The sequence below is a fragment of the Bos grunniens genome, chromosome 2 (genome assembly GCF_055505025.1).
Source record: "Bos grunniens cultivar Pamir isolate PY7600 chromosome 2, Bosgru_T2T1.0, whole genome shotgun sequence".
NCBI lineage: Eukaryota > Metazoa > Chordata > Mammalia > Artiodactyla > Bovidae > Bos > Bos grunniens.
In genome coordinates, this window is record NC_141166.1 from 99,266,890 (window position 1) to 99,284,733 (window position 17,844).

The following is a 17,844-nucleotide window of genomic DNA, read 5'->3' on the forward strand; positions in this document are numbered from 1 at the left end:
GATGCTGAAGCTGGATTTAGAAAAGACAGAGGAACCAGAGATCAAATTGCCAACATCCATTGGATCATAGAGAAAGCTATGAAATTCCAGAAAAACATGTACTTTTGCTTCATTAACTATGCTAAAGTCTTTGTGTGGATAACAACAAACTGTGAAAAATTCTTAAAGAGATGGGAATACCAGAACCACCTTACCTCCCTCCTGAGAAACCTGTATGCTTGTCAAGAAGCAACAATTAGTACTGTTCATGAAACAATGGACTGGTTCAAAATTGAGAAAGGAGTACATCAAGGCTGTATATTGTCACTCTGCTTTTTTAGCTTCTATGCAAAGTACATCATGCAAAATGCCAGGCTGGACAAAGCATAAGCTGGAATCAGGACTGCCGGGAGAAATATCAATAACCTCAGCTATGCAGATGACAATACCATTATGGCAGAAAGCAAAGAACTAAAGAGCCTTTTGATGAAGGTGAAAGAGAGAGTGAAAAAGTTGGCTTAAAACTCAACATTCAAAAAACTAAGATCATAGCATCCAGTCCCATCACTTCATAGCAAATAGATAGGGAAAAAATGGAAATGTTGGCAGATTTTGTTTTCTTGGGCTCCAAAATCATTGTGGATGATGACTGCAGCCATAAAATTAAAAGACACTTGTTCCTTGGAAGAAAAGCTATGACAAACCTAGATAATGTATTAAAAAGCAGAGACATTATTTTGCCAACAAAGGTCTATCTAGTCAAAGCTATGGTTTTTCCATATGGCCTCCCCTAGTGGCTCAGACGGTAAAGAATCCACCTGCAATGTGGGAGACCTGGGTTTGATCCCTGGGTTGGACAGATCTCCTGGAGAAAGGCATAGCAACCCACTCCACTATTCTTACCTGGAGAATCCCCATGGACAGGGGAGCCTGGCGGGCTATGGTCCATGGTGTCCAAGAGTCAGACACTACTGAGCAATTAAGCACAGCACATGGTTTTTTCAGGAGTCATGTATGGATGTGGGAGTTGGACCATAAAGAAGACTGAGCACTGAAGAACTGATGCTTTTGAACTGTGATGCTGGAGAAGACTCTTGAGAGTCCCTTGGAAAGCAAGGCGATCAAGCCAGTCAATCCTAAAGGAAATCAGCCCTGAATATTCATTGGAAGGACTGATGCTGAAACTGAAGCTCCAACACTTTGGCCTTCTGATGCAAAGAGGGAGAGCTCACACAGAGAAAGTAGAAAAGAAGGTAATATGAAGATGGAGGCAGAGACTGCAGTGATGTGGCCACAAGCCAAGACTGCTGGCAACCCTCAGTACCTGGAAGAACTGATGGACAGATCTCCACAGGGCCTCCAGACAGAGTGTGGCCCTGTGATAGTGATTTTCAACTTCTGGCCTTCAGATCTGTGAAAGAATAAATATCTGGGCTTCGGTTTTTCAGCAGTCTTAGAGTTCTTCTAAGAACTCTCGTGATTACATGTGGGACCAGATAATCTCCCCATCTCCAGGTCCTTAATCACATCTTTAAAGTCCTTTTTTACCACACAAAATAATATTCACAGGTTCTAGATCAGGATGTAGATATCCTTGAGGGGCTTTTTCAGCCTGCCGCACAGTCTGTCAGGATTCCCAGGAATGGGGCCAGGATAGGAGGAGGAGGTGGGATTCTGACCTCAGGGAGAGCAGGTCCAGGGGAAGAAAAGGCATCTTGGTTAGACTAGGGTAGGACTCTGTAGTTTCCTGGTGTTGGGGACACTGTCCCAACCTAGCAGGAGGGACCAGCTCAAGATGGATCCACTTGTCAGGGAAGGAGTGGTCAGGATGCAACCAGAGGCCAATCACTGCCCAGCCTCATGGATCTTCCATGGTTGGTGGATACCTACATGCTCCCAGAGTCACATGCTTTGAGTTAAAAGGGAAGCAAAAAGTGACGACCACATCCTCATGCCCACCTTGGACCCCAGTGAGAGTATCCGAGATCTCAAGGAAGGACAAACAGCCAAGTTTAGCTCCTACTGTGTGTCAGGAATAGAGCCAGGCTCTCATACCTAATCTCATCTAAGCCCTAGGAGAAGCTGTATTAAGTTCCCTTTACACCTGTAGCTCAGAGAGGTCAAGCAGTTTGCTTACAGTTGCACAGCAGATGTGAGTTCCGTGGAGGTGAAGAGCTTGAATACAAGCTGTACAGAGCTGGATTCACATCCTGGCCCTGTACTTTCTGGGCCTTGAACACAATCCATTGGCACCTGCTTCTTCCTCTCAAACCCCAGGGACACTGCTGCAGGAAGCGTCTACCTCATGGGGTCAATTGTGGTGAACGTAATTCGAGTGCTGAGCTTAGTGTGTGGCACAAACATGCCCAGATAATCAATATTAATATTCCCAGCCCAGCCCAGGTGCACGGACTCCTCCCTCCCCTGCCCAGTGGGAGGGTCTGCCCATGAGAGGGCCTGAGGCAGGCCTGCAGCCCCTGAACAGGCCTGGGTTGGAGGGCAGTTTCTGTACAAGGAGCACTTGGATTTGCAACAGCTGGACTCTGCTAGTCCCTGCCCATCTGCTTCCCCAACAAAGGACAGGGCAGGGAAGCTTCAAGATAATCTCCTGTTTGTTCTCCACCCCCGTCACTGACACGGGTTTCAGTGCGGACATGAACAGCCCCAGCCTTGCCCCCAGTGGCAGCTGCAACCACAGAGCTGGCAGCCAGACTGGGAAAAGCAGGGGTGACCCCGTCCCCTACCCTGGGCCTTCTTGGGGTTTTGCCTGCACAAGAACCCCTTTCAGGACAGGCCTGTAATTGTACGAGTTGTTTTAAAGTTTTGGCAAACATAACTGGCCCAACAATAGCCAGACTAACATTGACTCTGGAGGTCAGCAAGCCTGGGGCAGCCACAGGGAGAATACAGAGGCCTGTCCTGAGCCACCTCAAGTGCCCAAGGCCTGGTGGGAGTGAGCAATGATTCCCATGGGCCATGCTCTGGACACACTTCATACTCCCTCGAAAGGAGGGAATCTGCCCTTAATTGAGCACCACTGTATGCAGCCAGCTATCTTCCCCATCAAAGGAGAGGGGCTGGTGCTCTGTGAAAAAGCCCAGGCTCTTTTCAAGGCCGCTGTGAATTTTTCCCAAATGAACCTCCTGCCCTCAGTTCCAGACCTACCTGGGGTCTCTAGTTCCTACCCCGAATCCCCATAACTGGTTTCTGTGCCCACTCACGGACTCAGAGAGGGTGATGTGTTAAGTACTGCCCCCCCGCGCTTATTGAGCTCACTCTGTGCCCTGCTGGTTCCCTGTCAAACACAGTCCTGTTTGCTGTGGCCTTTGCCCAAGTGTGAGCAGCTGGTAACACTGGCTCCAAGGCTTGCACCTGGCCTCATGCAGCACCTTTCTCTTTGCATCGAAATTTAATATCTCAGAGTTCATCTTTTAATTTTTTTTAAAAATTTACTTATTTTTGGCTGCGCTGGGACTTCATCGCTTCCTGAAGGTTCTCTCTAATTGGGGCAAGCAGAGGCTACTCTCAAACTGTGATGCTTGGGCTTCTCATTGCGACGCTTTCTCCCGCTGTGGAGCGCGAGCTCTAGGCTCACAGGCTTCAGTAGTTGTGACACATGGGCTCAGTAGTAGTGGCTCAGGAGCTCCAGAGCACAGGCTCAGTGGTTGTGATGCACGGGCTTAACTACTTTAAGTTGCTCCACAGCATGTGGAATCTTTCTGGACCAAAGCCCTCAGAGTTCCTCTTTCAACATAAGAAGAGCTGCAGGCAAAGCAACATGACCCATATGAGGCCTTCCCTGGTGGTCCCGCAGTTAAGACTCTGCCTTCCAGTGCAGGGGTTGGGGGTCAGTCCCTGGTCATGGAACTAGGATCCTGCATGCTACATAGTGTGGCCAAAAAAAAAAATTTTTTTAAGGGCCCATATGGACTGTTTGTGCTTATCTACATATACTTTGGGGAGGGGAGTGGACATGCCATGTGGCATACAGGATCTTAGTTTTCAGACCAAGGATCAAACCTGTGCCCCCTGAAGTGCAAGTGCAGAGTCCTAACCACTGGACAGCCAGGGAATTCCTGGGTGAGCTTGTCTCTGACATCAGTGACAACAGCAAACAAAGCACTCTGACACAGGAGCCAATTTGCTTTGCTTTCATTACAACTTTATTTAGCATCTGCAGACTGTGGTGCTGCAAAGGGTGTGAAGTCTAATCCTTCATTTTATAAATGAGGAACCTGGTGCAAGGACGTCCTCCAAGGCTGCACTGGAGGCATAAACCGTGTGACCCCCAATACATTCCCGCTTGCAGAATGACAGCCTGGAAGACGAGGCTGGAAACTGAAGTCTTTCCAGGACTCTCTTGAAAAGAGCATCTGAGCCTCCAACCCGGATAAGTGGGAGCTTGCAGGACTGACTTGGGTACCCAGATGGGTTAGTGTGATCCACAGCAAGGGTCAGGAGGCAAAACCAAGTCATAAACAGGCCCAGGCTGATTAAGTAAAAAAAGTGAGGCAGACAAAGGGAATCCAGGTATGAGGCCTTGGGATGGCTCCTAGGCCAGGAGGTGGAAGTGCAGAAGATTGACCTTCTGCCCTGCAAGCCTGTAGGAGTCAGTTAAGTGGTGCAGCAGCTTATAAACTGGATAGCTGTCTAAACTGTTGGCTCCACCAAATTCACAAGCAGCTTCAAACAGCATAAGGAGGTCAATTTTTGTAGGTGCTTAATAGTACAAACAAGAACTCAGAGAACTTCCCCTCCCTACTCCCAGCCCAGGGCTCTTCCTGCCAGATCAAGAAGCTTGCTGCTCAAGCAGAGCCTGAACTTGTTGAAAACACATTAATTTCTTATGTATCTATGTTTGTACCCTTCTGGCTTGACCTGTATGAATGAGCTAGGGAATTGAGGCTTTCTTCAGCTAACTTTTGAAGTCCGTCTAGCCCCATAACAAGCAGTAGGTCCTAGAATGGGGACAGGTAGGTCAGCCATCAGTCCTCAAGCCAGCTCACAGGTGGACCTGTCACCTGGGCCTCAGTTTCTCTAGTTATGAAAGCTAAGAAGATGAAGATGAAGAATAGATTTACCTGATGAAGGTTGATTTTCAGGAGGCCCCAACTTGCACAAGCAATTTTCAAGGCTTATCAATGTATATGTAATTTGCATTTCTTTTCTTTAAAAAAGGCTCTCAATTACATACAAGGAAATGGCAACCCACTCCAGTGTTCTTGCCTGGAGAATACCAGGGATGGGGGAGCCTGGTGGGCTGCCGTCTATGGGGTCGCACAGAGTCGGACACGACTGAAGCGACTTAGCAGCAGCAGCAGCAAGACTCTATAAAAACCTCATCTAAGCCCAGATGGCGTCATGGAGCTAATTTCACAGGCCCTGAATATTCACATTTTGAAGAAAGATGCCAAAACTCCTTGAGATAAAGACTGGAAACTATATAATCTCTGGTTTTCACCAACTCCTTCCCCTCCCCCCACCACTGAAATGATGATGCTGGTATCAACAGCAAGTGAACATCAGACATTCATAAACATGATTCTATTTGAAAACCCACAGAACTTTGGGTTACAGTGGTGTCTTATTAATGAGGAGATGGGGAGCTTCCACTGTGAAAAACAAAACTACTGCTGCTGCTGCTGCTAAGTCACTTCAGTCGTGTCCGACTCTGTGCGACCCCATAGACGGCAGCCCACCAGGCTCCCTGGTCCCTGGGATTCTCCAGGCAAGAACACTGGAGTGGGCTGCCATTTCCTTCTCCAATGCATGAAAGTGAAAAGTGAAAGTGAAGTCTCTCAGTCGTGTCCGACTCTTAGCGACCCCATGGACTGCAGCCCACCAGGCTCCTCCATCCATGGGATTTTCCAGGCAAGTGTACTGGAGTGGGATGCCATTGCCTTCTCCAAAACAAAACTAAGTTCACACAAAATTCAACTAGGCTAATTCAAGTTTGTGAAGATGGAGAAAGCAGGAAGGGAGGGAAAATTAGGTAGGAAAAACTATGAAGCAGAGAAAGATTGGGGGACAGGTCTAAAGACAGGAAAAAGCCACTCCCTTACCCAGGGTCCCCTTACAGCTTGGAGAGAAATATCACCCTGGCCTTGCTAATATTCTAAGTAACAAGAGAGATCACATCCAGCAAAAACCCGCTTCTGTGCTGGAAGATTGATTCATGATGTATTCACATACAAGAAATTCAGTCGTTCATTTTTCATTCAACCAATGGCTTAAGTATGTGTTGCTAGATGCTGGGGACATAATGACAAGCAAAAGAGACGTGGCCCTCACTCTAGTCTGGAGGAGAATACAGACAAAGCAGTGGACTAGAGAGAAGCAAACAATAAGGAGACCAGTTTGGCCATGGCAAAGATAGCGGCCTCAATGGAAGGAAGCTGCCACTTTGGGATAGAGAGATTCGTACAGATTCAAAAAACATTAAGAAGCACAATATATTTGCTTTGATAATTGTTTAGAAATGACTATACTATACATGGAAAGGACAACCAGTGGGGACCTGCTGTATGAGGTGGGAATCTCATCACCTCTATATGAGGTGAGGACCTTTGTGCATGAAGAATCTAAAAAAGAATCAATATATGTGGCCACTTTGTCGTGCGCTTGGAGTTAACACAGCATTGTAAATCAATTATATGCAAATAAAATTAAAAAAAAAAAAAGGAAATGAAGTGTGAAATGTCCAACTGTCCAAGGATGACCTCAGGTACGTCTGGCTTGAGCAGTTGGGCAGCCAGGTGGTAGAGCCATTTGGAAAGGCAGCAGCTCCAAAAGGAACATGTTTAGTGCTTTTGAACTGAATCACCCATTAGGATAGAAGGAGGCTTCAGAATTCACAGCAGAAGGCCAGGTTGAAAGACCCAGGAAAGACTGAATCGTGAAAGTTATGATGGCCAGGACAGAGAAGAAAAAGGCAAGAGTGAAAAGAAGTCCAAGTGAAAAGATGTTCAGATTAGAAAAGAAGGCTACAAAGCCACATGTACAATAAAATGCACATATGCAAAACACAAAGAAAAGATACTGATGGTGTCTTCATGGACAGGTGAGCAGTAGTGAGACTATTGCTGATTTATGTCTGCTTCTCTTTGCTCGGTTGTGCTGACTTAGAAAAATACACAAAGTGAGAGTTGCAAGTGAAGTTTCACTGGGAGCAAAATGAGGACTATAGCCCAGAGATAGCTCTGAGAAACTGTTCCAAAGGGTTCGGGGGAGAGGTTTGTACAAATGTGATTTTTTGTGAAGGGGGAGTATATGCAATCAGGCACACATGTTTTGCAGGTTTCTGCTAGTCTCATGAAGGTCATGAGCTGCTAGTCATGAGGACCAGTCCTCCTAGATGTGAGGAGATACAAGAGTTGGGCTCATAAAGTTGTCTGCTGAAAATATCTATCTGAAGACCTGTTTTGCCAGTCTCCCCCAACCCCCACCCTGAGCACAGAGTGCCTCATTTCTGCTCTCCACTTTCAGGGGTTGTTGAAAATTAGCAGCTGCAGCAGCACATGATTAATCCTTGTAGATGGCAAATGCCAATGGCAAGTGCCAATTTATAGTTGACAGCTGTATTTGCAAAGCTAAAGACTGTAAAACAAATGTATTTTTTTGCAATAAAAAGTTATTTTTGAAAAGTGGCTTAAAAAGGAACAATTATTAAAGGACTTTTAACTTAAAGAGCTTAATTGGAAAGGGTAGCAACAACTGAGTTAGTGGACAGCTGAAGGAGGTAAGTAGCATGATTCACTGCCTCACATTCATGGTTGCTATTGGGATCACCTGCAAAATGAAACAAGATACTGATCCTGGATCCCACCTCCAGAGATTCTGGTTTAATTGGCTGGCAGCGTGGCTTGAGCCCTGTAGATGTTAATGCTCCCAGCTGATTCTAATGTCAGTGAGGCTGGTGGACCACTCACGTAATTAGTGAGAAGTAAGAGGGTTCACTTCAGAGTAGCATTTTGATTTATTAGGAAAGAATAAGAATCTCCAGGATAAGGACCATGAGGCAGGCTCAAAGGTGAGCAGTGAGATGGCATGGCTGTGCTGGGCCTGGGCCAGTCACATAGGATGCTTTTAAATGATAGAAGTGAAGTGAGCTTAAAGCAATCTAATTTTAAAGAATGTGGTGGTGGCGAGGGGAACTCAGAAACTGCGAGAATTGGGGGCATCTACATGGACAGAAATTCCGTAGTTTTGGATACTTCAGTGCAGTCAAGAATAGGCAGGGAGGCTGGTCCCACGTTAAAGGCAAAGGGCTCGGGCAGCCTAAGGGGTTGTTCAGTGCAGCAACTCAGCTGAAGGCCTGCAAGTCCAGGGAGGACAGCGTATGGATTTTTCACCAGCCGGAGCAGTTGCAGCGTTGCAAAGCGCGCGGCGGAGCTGCACGTGGAGACGCCAACTCGGCAGGGCTGCAGGGACACCTTTTTTGAATTCTGGTCCCACCACTGAAGATCCCCACTTCTGTTTGGGTGAGTTATTTTATTTCTCTGGCTTCACTCTCTTCACTTGTGAAAAGAGGATAATAATACCTGTTTGACAGGTTTCTATGTATTAAAGACAATAATTGTGAAAGCAGCTAACAGGTTTTTTAAATGTTTTATGTTGGTGAGTGTTTAAAGTAGGAAAAGGAGATACGATAGTTGTTAGAGGCAGTCTGGACCCATGTCTTTCTACCTCATTTCCCTCTCTCACCTGATATTCTCTCCATTCTTATTTAACTTTCTAAATTCTAAAGTATGATGGCTAGAGCTGATGACCTGTTTTTCTTAGTAGGAGATTAAAACCATGGAGTTGGAGGACCTAAAAAGTGTAAAACTTAAAAAGCAGAATTAACAAACTCAAAACTTTGTTTTCTGTGCAAAAAAGTATCAATGTTAGGAAGCATCAGAGTGAAGCAATGATTGCTGAAATTTAAACTCTGAGAGAAAGCAATTTGGTAAAGTGTGTGGGACTTTCAGTTATATTTCATGAAATCTGAGATGCCTTTGTTTGTAGGATACATCATGTTATGTATTATGAAGGAAAAGTGTTCCTTATTAAACTGTGACAAAATGCTTTCTTTGCTCATATAATTTTTTTTCTTTTTTGAAAGAGCCCCTTAAGGTTAAACATGTATTGTTACCATGTGTTACTCTTAGGCTTGTCTAAGGAGAACAGTGGAAAAGTTTGTTAACATGTTTTGCAAATCTTGTTCATGTTCACCTAACTCTTCTAAATCACATTTTAGTCACTGATGTGTGTATTTTCCCAAACATCTATGTCCTCTGGGCTTTCAAGTGAACTGATGATATGGTCTCTCATAACATCCCATATCTTCTTCTAAGTCACTGACATCTCTTTGCAAGCTTTCTTGCCTAGCATGTGATAGGTAATCTTTCTGTGCGTATCTCAGTAACTAAACATAACTCAGCTTTATCTACCTATAGATATTTTCCTTAAGTCCTATAATGCTCTGCTTCTCAAACTTTCATATTCATACAAGTCACCTGGGAATCTTGTCAAAAGCCAGTGTGAAGTAGGTCTGAGATAGGCCTGAGGTTCTGCAGTTTTCTCGTGGTCCAAGTTGAGGCCAACACAATTGGTACCAGTTGATTTGAGAAGTGAAGCTATAAAGCAGTTGTTTCAATGGGTTGCTTCTTTCCAAGAAAATGAGGAAGTGTGATTGTTCCTCCAGTAAAAACTTGTTTTGCTAATGTCAAATGCATGCCCTGCTGCTCTGTTTTCATGGCCTTCTGTGTATACAACAATTTCTCATTTCAACACCAAATGATAGTCTAATCTCCTTGAAATTATTTAAACAGCAGTGAAACTCAACATGTGTAGTGTGGTGTAGTGCCAGCAATGCACATAATTCCTTGGCATGATGGTGGAGTGAAGAGTGAGGACCAAGTTAGTGTGTGGACAGGCAGCGCTGGACACCAAAGAGGACTGTAAGCTGTACTCTGACGTCAAAGGTGCAAAAATGTCCTGCTTCAGCTCACGGAAATATAGAGAATCTGTTGTAAATCTCTGTGCTATTTGAACCTCTACTCTTCGCAGTTATTTTCACTTAAGAAAATGCTGAAGTCAGCCTTAAGAAGTATGAGAGATAACAGTAATAACCCTAGTGCATTTCTCAGCATCTTTGTTTTTTAACCTTTCCAGTTCCAGTTCAGTCGCTCAGTCATGTCCAACTCTTTGCAAGCCCATGAATCGCAGCACGCCAGGCCTCCCTGTCCATCACCAACTCCAGTTCACCCAAACTCATGTGCATCAAGTAGGTGATGCCATCCAGCCATCTCATCCTCTGTCATCCCCTTCTCCTCCTGCCCCTATTCCTTCTCAGCATCAGAGTCTTTTCCAATGAGTCAACTCTTCACATGAGGTGGCCAAAGTATTGGAGTTTCAGCTTTAGCATCAGTCCTTCCAATGAACACCCAGAACTGATCACCTTCAGAATGGACTGATTAGATCTCCTTGCAGTCCAAGGGACTCTCAAGAGTCTCCTCCAACACCACAGTTCAAAAGCATCAGTTCTTCGGCGCTCAGCTTTCTTCACGGTCCAACTCTCACTTTAGGTTTCCCCTAAGTGAATGGTACACAAGGATGAAAGTTGTTGAGTGTGTGAGCATTGGTGATTTGTGTGTTTTATTTTAGTATTTATGTATTATTTGGCTGCATGAGGTCTGAGTTACGGCATGTGGGATCTTCAATATTTGTTGCAGCATGTGAGATCTTTCGTTGTGTCATGTGGGATCCCTGGTCAGGGATTGAACCTAGGCCCCTGCATTGGAAGTAGGGAGTCTTAGCCACTGGACCACTGGGGAAGTCCCTGATTTGGGTGTTTTATAATTGACTTTTCAGTGGTTGAAATCCCCTGAGCACTTGTAACAAACACCTGACTCCAAGTTCCCCCAGCCTACTGAAGCATCATCTTTGGGAACAGACCCTGGGAAACCAGGTCCCACAGGAAAGCCTAACTCAGCTCAAGTTTGAAACCATGGGTTTAGTGTCTTCACACCTTCTGCAGGGTTTAGTCAGTCCATCTCTAGGTAGGGGAGCCTGCCAGGTACCAAACACTGCCAGGTGTTAAAGGGAATACCACGCCCATCAGAAATCTATCACAGCATTTCTCCCTGTCCTCACAGAGCTTATACCCCATGTATGCTGAGAGAGAGAAGACTGTGTCATGGGCATTCAGAAGCGGGGTGGAAGAAAGAAGGAAGGACATTGCTTCTGATGGATATGATTGGAAAAGGAAAGGTGGGAAATTGGCTAGGTCTTGAAAGGGGGCTGAAATGTGGATAGGACACAAGAGGAAAAGGGCATTTCAGGCAGGTGGCACAGCAGAAACAAAGGCAAGGAGGCAGAGAGCACTGATTGTGATCCGTAGACAGAGAGCAGACCAGGTGTTCTAAGGAGATGGTTCATGTCACGGGATCATAAAGAGTGTGCTGGGAAAGCTTGATGGGAGGAAGGCGATGCCCCAGGAGGCTCTGCTCTCTTGTATATGGTCTCTCCATTTAGAGTTTTTAAATTCGTTTCCTTTTCTTCTTTTTCCTTCTTCTCTTCCTCCATTCTGATGTCTTTTCAAGTTGAGAGAGGAGACCCAGAGCCTTTGATTTTTCATCAGTACCTGGGCCTTACTCTTCTTTCCTGGGCACTGGCTTCCCCTGCCACTCACCTTGCTTCTGCACAGACTCCCATGTCTCACCACCTCTGCTGTCAGCTGGCGTGTGAGGAGAAATGCAAGCACAATGCAATATTAATCTGAGCAAAACACAACTAGAGAGGAAATTTTGCTGCTCTGTTGCAAATAACATATGGCACTTCCCCAAAGCCAAAAGAAATGATTTTTTAATCATCTGCTGTTCGGGATTATCCACGCTCCCTTTCCTTGGTGTGGATAATTGAGGGTTGACTGTATTTGGATTTCAAAGCAATTTGGAATTTACTGAAATCCAAGGTTCCCAGTTTGCACCGTATCCCCTGTAGCCATCGGTGCCTATAATTAAAGTGATCTGCAAAGGGAAGGCCACAGAGGTACCTCTGATGTGAGTGGTTACCAGAAAAGGACAGCCAGCATTTTTTATGTTGTGTGTATGAGGCTAAAATGATAGTAGCTGCCCTCCTTCAGGAGAAAGGGCCTTTGTGCTCCAGGTCTGGGGTACTGTTAGCTCTAGACATTTCAGTTTGCACTCCAAAAAGCCTTCAGTGAACTTAACACCTATTTAGGGTGAGACTTCACTAGGGTGCCCGTGGGGTTTCAGAAGGAAACATGAAACATGATGCAAGTAGAGATATTAGAGACGATTTGTTTTGAGGTGGGCAAATTTGGGCCAAAACATACACACATATTCTGGGAGCTGAAGTTTTGAGGGAAGGAGAATACTGAATACAGAATGGTTAGAAAAATATGTCTGCTCCCTGTGTGTGTGCAGAGAGGAAAAGGGGCAGCTTCTTCTAGAGCACATGGGGCTGGGGAGCCAGAGCTGTACTGCTTCACAGAACTTACCCTGGTGCAGGAGAAAGGAGGCGGCGGCTTGTGGAGGAGATGTAAGCCAACTCTTCACCTGTACATGTTTGCCACCGAGAGAAGAAGAGAGGAAAATTGTAAATTAAAACATAGGGACATACACAAGAAGTGCTGGAGGATGTCCTTGGTCTCCACATGGTGCTGGGGTGAGAGCTGAGATGCCTGGAGAAGCGCAGGAGCCGGGTCAACACTGGCTGGGCTGTTGGGGCAGAATGACAGGGAAGGAAGGTTCGAGCAGGACTGCACCCCTTTCTGGCACCACCTGCGGAGGAAGCATTGGCTAAAGCTTGAGCACTCAATGTCCCTCCTTGTTGGTGAGAGTGCTCTCAGCATTATCCTGAAGCCTACTGACTGTGCCACCCTGCAGGGGGACCCCCGTTTAAGGTCAGAAGCAGAAAATGGCTGTGTGTGTTGGGGACCCCCATCCCTTCTTTGCTAAAGTCAGAATAGGGAATCAGGACCCCAGTTACCCCTCACTTGCTCCATCTCCCTGAAATTGCACCACAGCAGCCTCTTCTCACCCTTCCCCTTGCCACATCCTCACCGTGAGCTCCCCTGCTCCACTGCAATACTCATTTGGTTTTGCTGGCTGGCACCAGCTGGCCCGTGAGAAAGGATGGCCTTGATCAGTCCAGGAAGGCAGTAGGGTCCTGTGGCCGGGCACTCCCTCCCTCCCACTCCTCTGCCTCTGCCAGAGACACTGCTCTTCTCGCCTGTATCATCTGGGGAGAGGTTCAGTCAAAACTCCCTGCTCTCCTAGGGAGCTCACTGCTGCTGCTAAGTCACGTCAGTCGTGTCCAACTCTGTGCGAACCCATGGACTGCAGCCCACCAGGCTCCTCCGTCCATGGGATTTTCCAGGCAAGAATACTGGAGTGGGTTGCCATTGCCCTCTCTGCAGGGAGCTCACAGATGAGTATTTATGCCCCTTGTCCATCCCCTCAGACAGCCATGCTCTCCCAGGGAGCTCACGGACGAGTATTTATGCCCCTTGTCCATCCCCTCAGACAGCCAGCTGGCTCCCCACTGAAATGAGGGTGGGCACTGGGTGAGGATGGAAAGCCATCCAAGGAGCCACTTCCCTGCCCTCCTCAGAGAAGACAGCTGGGCCATTCTCATGATTAAACACAGGAACCGCTCCCATTGGCTCTGTGACAGCTTCTCCCGACCATCCTGGTTACTGATTAAAGAGAAGCTGGATTATTTTTCTTAGAAGAAAATTAAAACCACAGACTGAGGTGAGGTGAGGGGAGGGGGGCTGGGGGGAACTCCACTGCACTGCTTTGGTGAGAGCCACAGATTGCTCAACCCACCTCCACCCTCGTGACATGCAGCACTCTCTGGTCACTCAGGATACAGCCCAGATGGGATGCAGCCACTCTGGCCCTGCCTTCTACAAGCCTATATCAGTCTTCCCCTGGGTGTCAGGCAGCGTGCTGGGTCGTAAGTGCAAAGCAGTTTGGCCCCTGGCTCCCTCTCCCGCAGAGAGACCAGCCAGCACACTGAGCATCCGGGAGAGAATTTCACAGCCCTCCCACTCGAGCTGTTTTGTCCTGCAGAGCAGCCCGTGCCTCTTGCTTTATAGACTGCAGAACTGCAGCTCTGCTCAGAGGCTAATGTGTGTCCCTCGGCTCTGAAGCAATGACCTGTCCACTGGCAGCTTTCCCAGCAGGACTATCAAGCCTGTACTTCAAATATAGTTTCCTCTAAAAAAGAACATAAGGCACTACCCTGGTGTTTCCCATCTGTGTGCCTGCCTTTTATGGTCTGGACTCTTGACTCTCATTCGAGTTGCTGATGAGGAGCTGGTGACCGAGGATAGGAGTGGCTCCAGGATTCCTGTATGGGATCCTTGGGGGTAGCTTTGTGGTCAGTGATAGGGTCCTTGTTTATTGAGCTTGCTGGTTATTTGGGGGATGCTAATGGAGACTGTTGGAAGGTTAAACCCTCTCCCATCACTCCACAAGTCTTTGGCAACATCCCAAATTGAGCCTTTGCTCTATGAATAAAGCCAGCATTGGAAATCAGAGCTGTGGCCCAGTTCCAGCCCTGACTGGCTTGGTGGGGCTTTGTACAATCCCAGAATTTTTCAAAGACTTGGGACTCTCATCTGTGAACAGACTGGGGTTGGACCATATCATTTCTAAAATCCCTTGCAGTGATTCTAGGTCTTAGAGGTAGGAAATGAGATTGGAGATACAGTCCCCAACCCAGAAAAAGCTGATGGTGGTGAAAATATATCTCTAGAGGAAAAATTGCATGAAACTGCAAATGGTGGAAGTAATGGAAAGTTATTGATCTTTGTCCACCAGCATCTATCACCACCTCTTCTGACAACCCCTAATCTCCATTTGGGAAGGTTGTGAGGCTCTTCCAGGGATGGACCCCTAACTTAAGATGTATCCTGAGTCCAGCCACTTCTCCCCAGTTCTGCCTCCTGTGCCAGCTGCTGTTGCCTGAGACTGCTTCCCCTCACCCTGCCCTTTCCACACGAGAGCAATGGAATCTGTGGTTGTCGCTGTCACCTGTCGTGTATGTCTTTCATTTTTTTTTCTTAATTTTATTTTATTTTTAAACTTTACATAATTGTATTAGTTTTGCCAAATATCAAAATGAATCCACCACAGGTATACATGTAAACTCAGATATAATGGACATATGACACTGTATATCTTTAAGGCTTCCATGTTTGCTTGATACATTGGAATACTGTACTTTGATTACTACCGTAACCTTACTAACACTTTGTCCTGTTGCATATTTATCATTTCTTTTTTGTGTTCAGAATCATTAAGATTTAGTCTATAAGTCACTTTGAAGTTTATAATACAGTATTGTTGACCATAATCACCAGGTTGTATATTCAATCTCCATAACTTATTTATCTACTAGTTATAAGTGTCTACCCTTAGAAAACGGCTCTTCAGTTTCTCAACCCCCAGCACCTGGTAACCACCATTCTACTGGTTTTATGAGTTCAGCTTTCTTAGATTCAAAATATAAGTGAGATCATTCAGGTCTTGTCTTTTTCTGACTTAGTTCACTTAGCATAAAACACTCAAAGTCTATATATATTGTCACAAATGTCAGGATTTCCTTCTTTTTCTTGGTTGAATAATATTTCCTTGTATATATGCACCACATTTTCTTTATTGACTCATCGTTGATGGACTCAGGTCATTTCCAAATATCAGCTATTGGAAATAATGCTGCAATAAACAAGGGGGGGCATATATCCCTTCTAGACACTGATTTCAATGCCTTTGGATATATACCCAGGAATGAAATTGCTGGATCATGTCAGTTAAGTTTTTAAAGTTTTTGAGGAACTATTTTCTGTAATGACTGCACCAATTTACATTCTACCAATAACATAGAAGGGTTTGCTTTTCTCCACATCCTCACCAATATTTGTTATCTCTTACCTTTGACAAAAGCCATCCTAACAGGGGTGAGGTGATAGCTCCTTGTGGATTTGATATGCATTTCACTAATGGTTAGTGATCTTGAGCAACTTCTCATGTGTGTGTTGACCATTTGTACATGGAAATCTTGATCAAACATAACTCCTGTCTCTTTCCTTTTGAAAAGCCTCCCATCTCACCACCATGATCAGAATAAAATTCCATCTCCTTCCCTCGGCCTGCAGGGCCAGCATCTTGTGGCCACTTCTCCACCTTCTCTCCTCGTCTGCTCGGCCCACACTGCTCAGACCACATTAGCCTCCATGGCTCTTCCTTAAGAAGCCTGGCTTGTTCTGCCTCACAGCCTCTGCACTTGTACCTTCTGCCCAGGTCTTCACACGCCCTCTGTTCTCCTTTCATTCAGGCCACTTCTCAAATGCTACCTCCTTCCCCGAGCATCTCATCTAAAATCACACTCCACTGTCACCCGATATCACTCTTTACGTTCTCAGTCTGCTTTGGTTGGTGGGTTTTTTCCATTAACTCTTGTCATTTCTGAATTTTGATTCATCTTACACAATGTATTTGTTTTCTTTCCTACTGTAAGTTAGCCCCAACAAGGCAGGGATGTGATCTGTCTTGTCCCCACTGTGCCCCCAGTATTGTATATGCCCCACATACGCAGTGGTGCCTGGCGTGTAGTTGGTGATCAATAAACACTAGATGGGGCTTCCTTGGTGGCTCAGACTGTAAAAAAAAAAAAAAAAAAATCTGTCTACAATGCAGGACACCTGGTTTCAAGCCCTGGGTGGGGAAGATCCCCTGGAGAAGGGAATGACTACATACTCCAGTATTCTTGCCTGGAGAATTCCATGGACAGAGGAGCCTGCAGAGCTACAGTCCATGGGGTCGCGAAGAGTCAGACATGACTGAGCTACTAATACTCACTTTTTTTTTTTTCCAAACACTCGGTGAGCGAGTGATGTCAATCTGTGCGTTCAGCGTCCTGGCCACACTGCTTGGTTCAGGGTGGGCACATGACTTAACCAGATTAAGGCGGAGGGAATCCCTGGACTTTGCCAGGATGGAAAGCTGTGGGTGCACACTGTCCTTTGCTGCCCCATGTGTTGTCATGGTGTGAGGCTGAGGCCAGAGCTGCCACATGGATCCAGAACCAGGGCCAATACAGGGGAATCAAGACCAGGGGGCAAAACCTAGTAACATTTGTAGGGCCCTCCATGAAGCCATGCCTGAAGTTGGACCTTTCTGTGGGTTTTTTCCACCAACATGAGTCAATACATTTTTTAAGCAAAGTAGTTCTGCTTCCCTACATCTCACAGAGAATAGAATAAGGCTCAGGGGAAGAAACTAAGTGACTTGGCCAAGGTCACAGGGCCCGACTGGGGCTCCATTTCAGGTCTTCTGACCACAGTGCTGGGCTTCGTATTCTCCTCTGCATGACCTCGAAGGGTGCTGCCCTGGGAAAGGCAGAGCCGTGCTGACACAGCAGAGCCTGACAGGCAGGATCGTCTTAGCCTCAGGGCAGAGTACCCTGCCGCCTGTGTTTTCTGTTTACAGGAGGCTGCTCTTCAAAGCGGCCCACCTGCTTTTGCAAATAACTATTACAAATCTTCTCTGTGGCATGTCTAAAGGAGACAGGTCAAATGAGGGCAACAGATGTTCTCCAACCTTAGAAACCAATGAGTGTCCAGCTCACAGGCTAACCACGCAGGCCTCTGTGATTTGACTGGTGGAGTAACATGGCACCTCACAGGTGTTTTTTTGTTTGTTTTTACTTTAATTCTGTGTAAAGTGACATCATATAAACCACAGAGGATTTAGATACAGTGTTGACCAGTTTTAAAACAGTAACAGCAAATAATCATTTACTCGGACTCCTCATCTCTAATTTTACATCTCGTTATACACAGGTACT

The 17,844-nt window shown here is 46.1% G+C and overlaps 1 protein-coding gene across 1 annotated transcript in view; it reads left to right on the forward strand.

Annotated features, from left to right (window-relative positions):
* The first annotated feature begins 7,891 nt into the window (after nucleotides 1-7,891).
* The window catches only part of DAPL1 (death associated protein like 1), a 111,596-nt gene continuing 101,643 nt past the window's right edge, over nucleotides 7,892-17,844 (forward strand). The window contains exon 1 of the mRNA XM_086354607.1: nucleotides 7,892-8,459. Within this exon, the coding sequence (XP_086210733.1) occupies nucleotides 8,318-8,459 (142 nt within the window). The 5' untranslated portion in view covers nucleotides 7,892-8,317. The remainder of the gene's footprint in view (nucleotides 8,460-17,844) is intronic.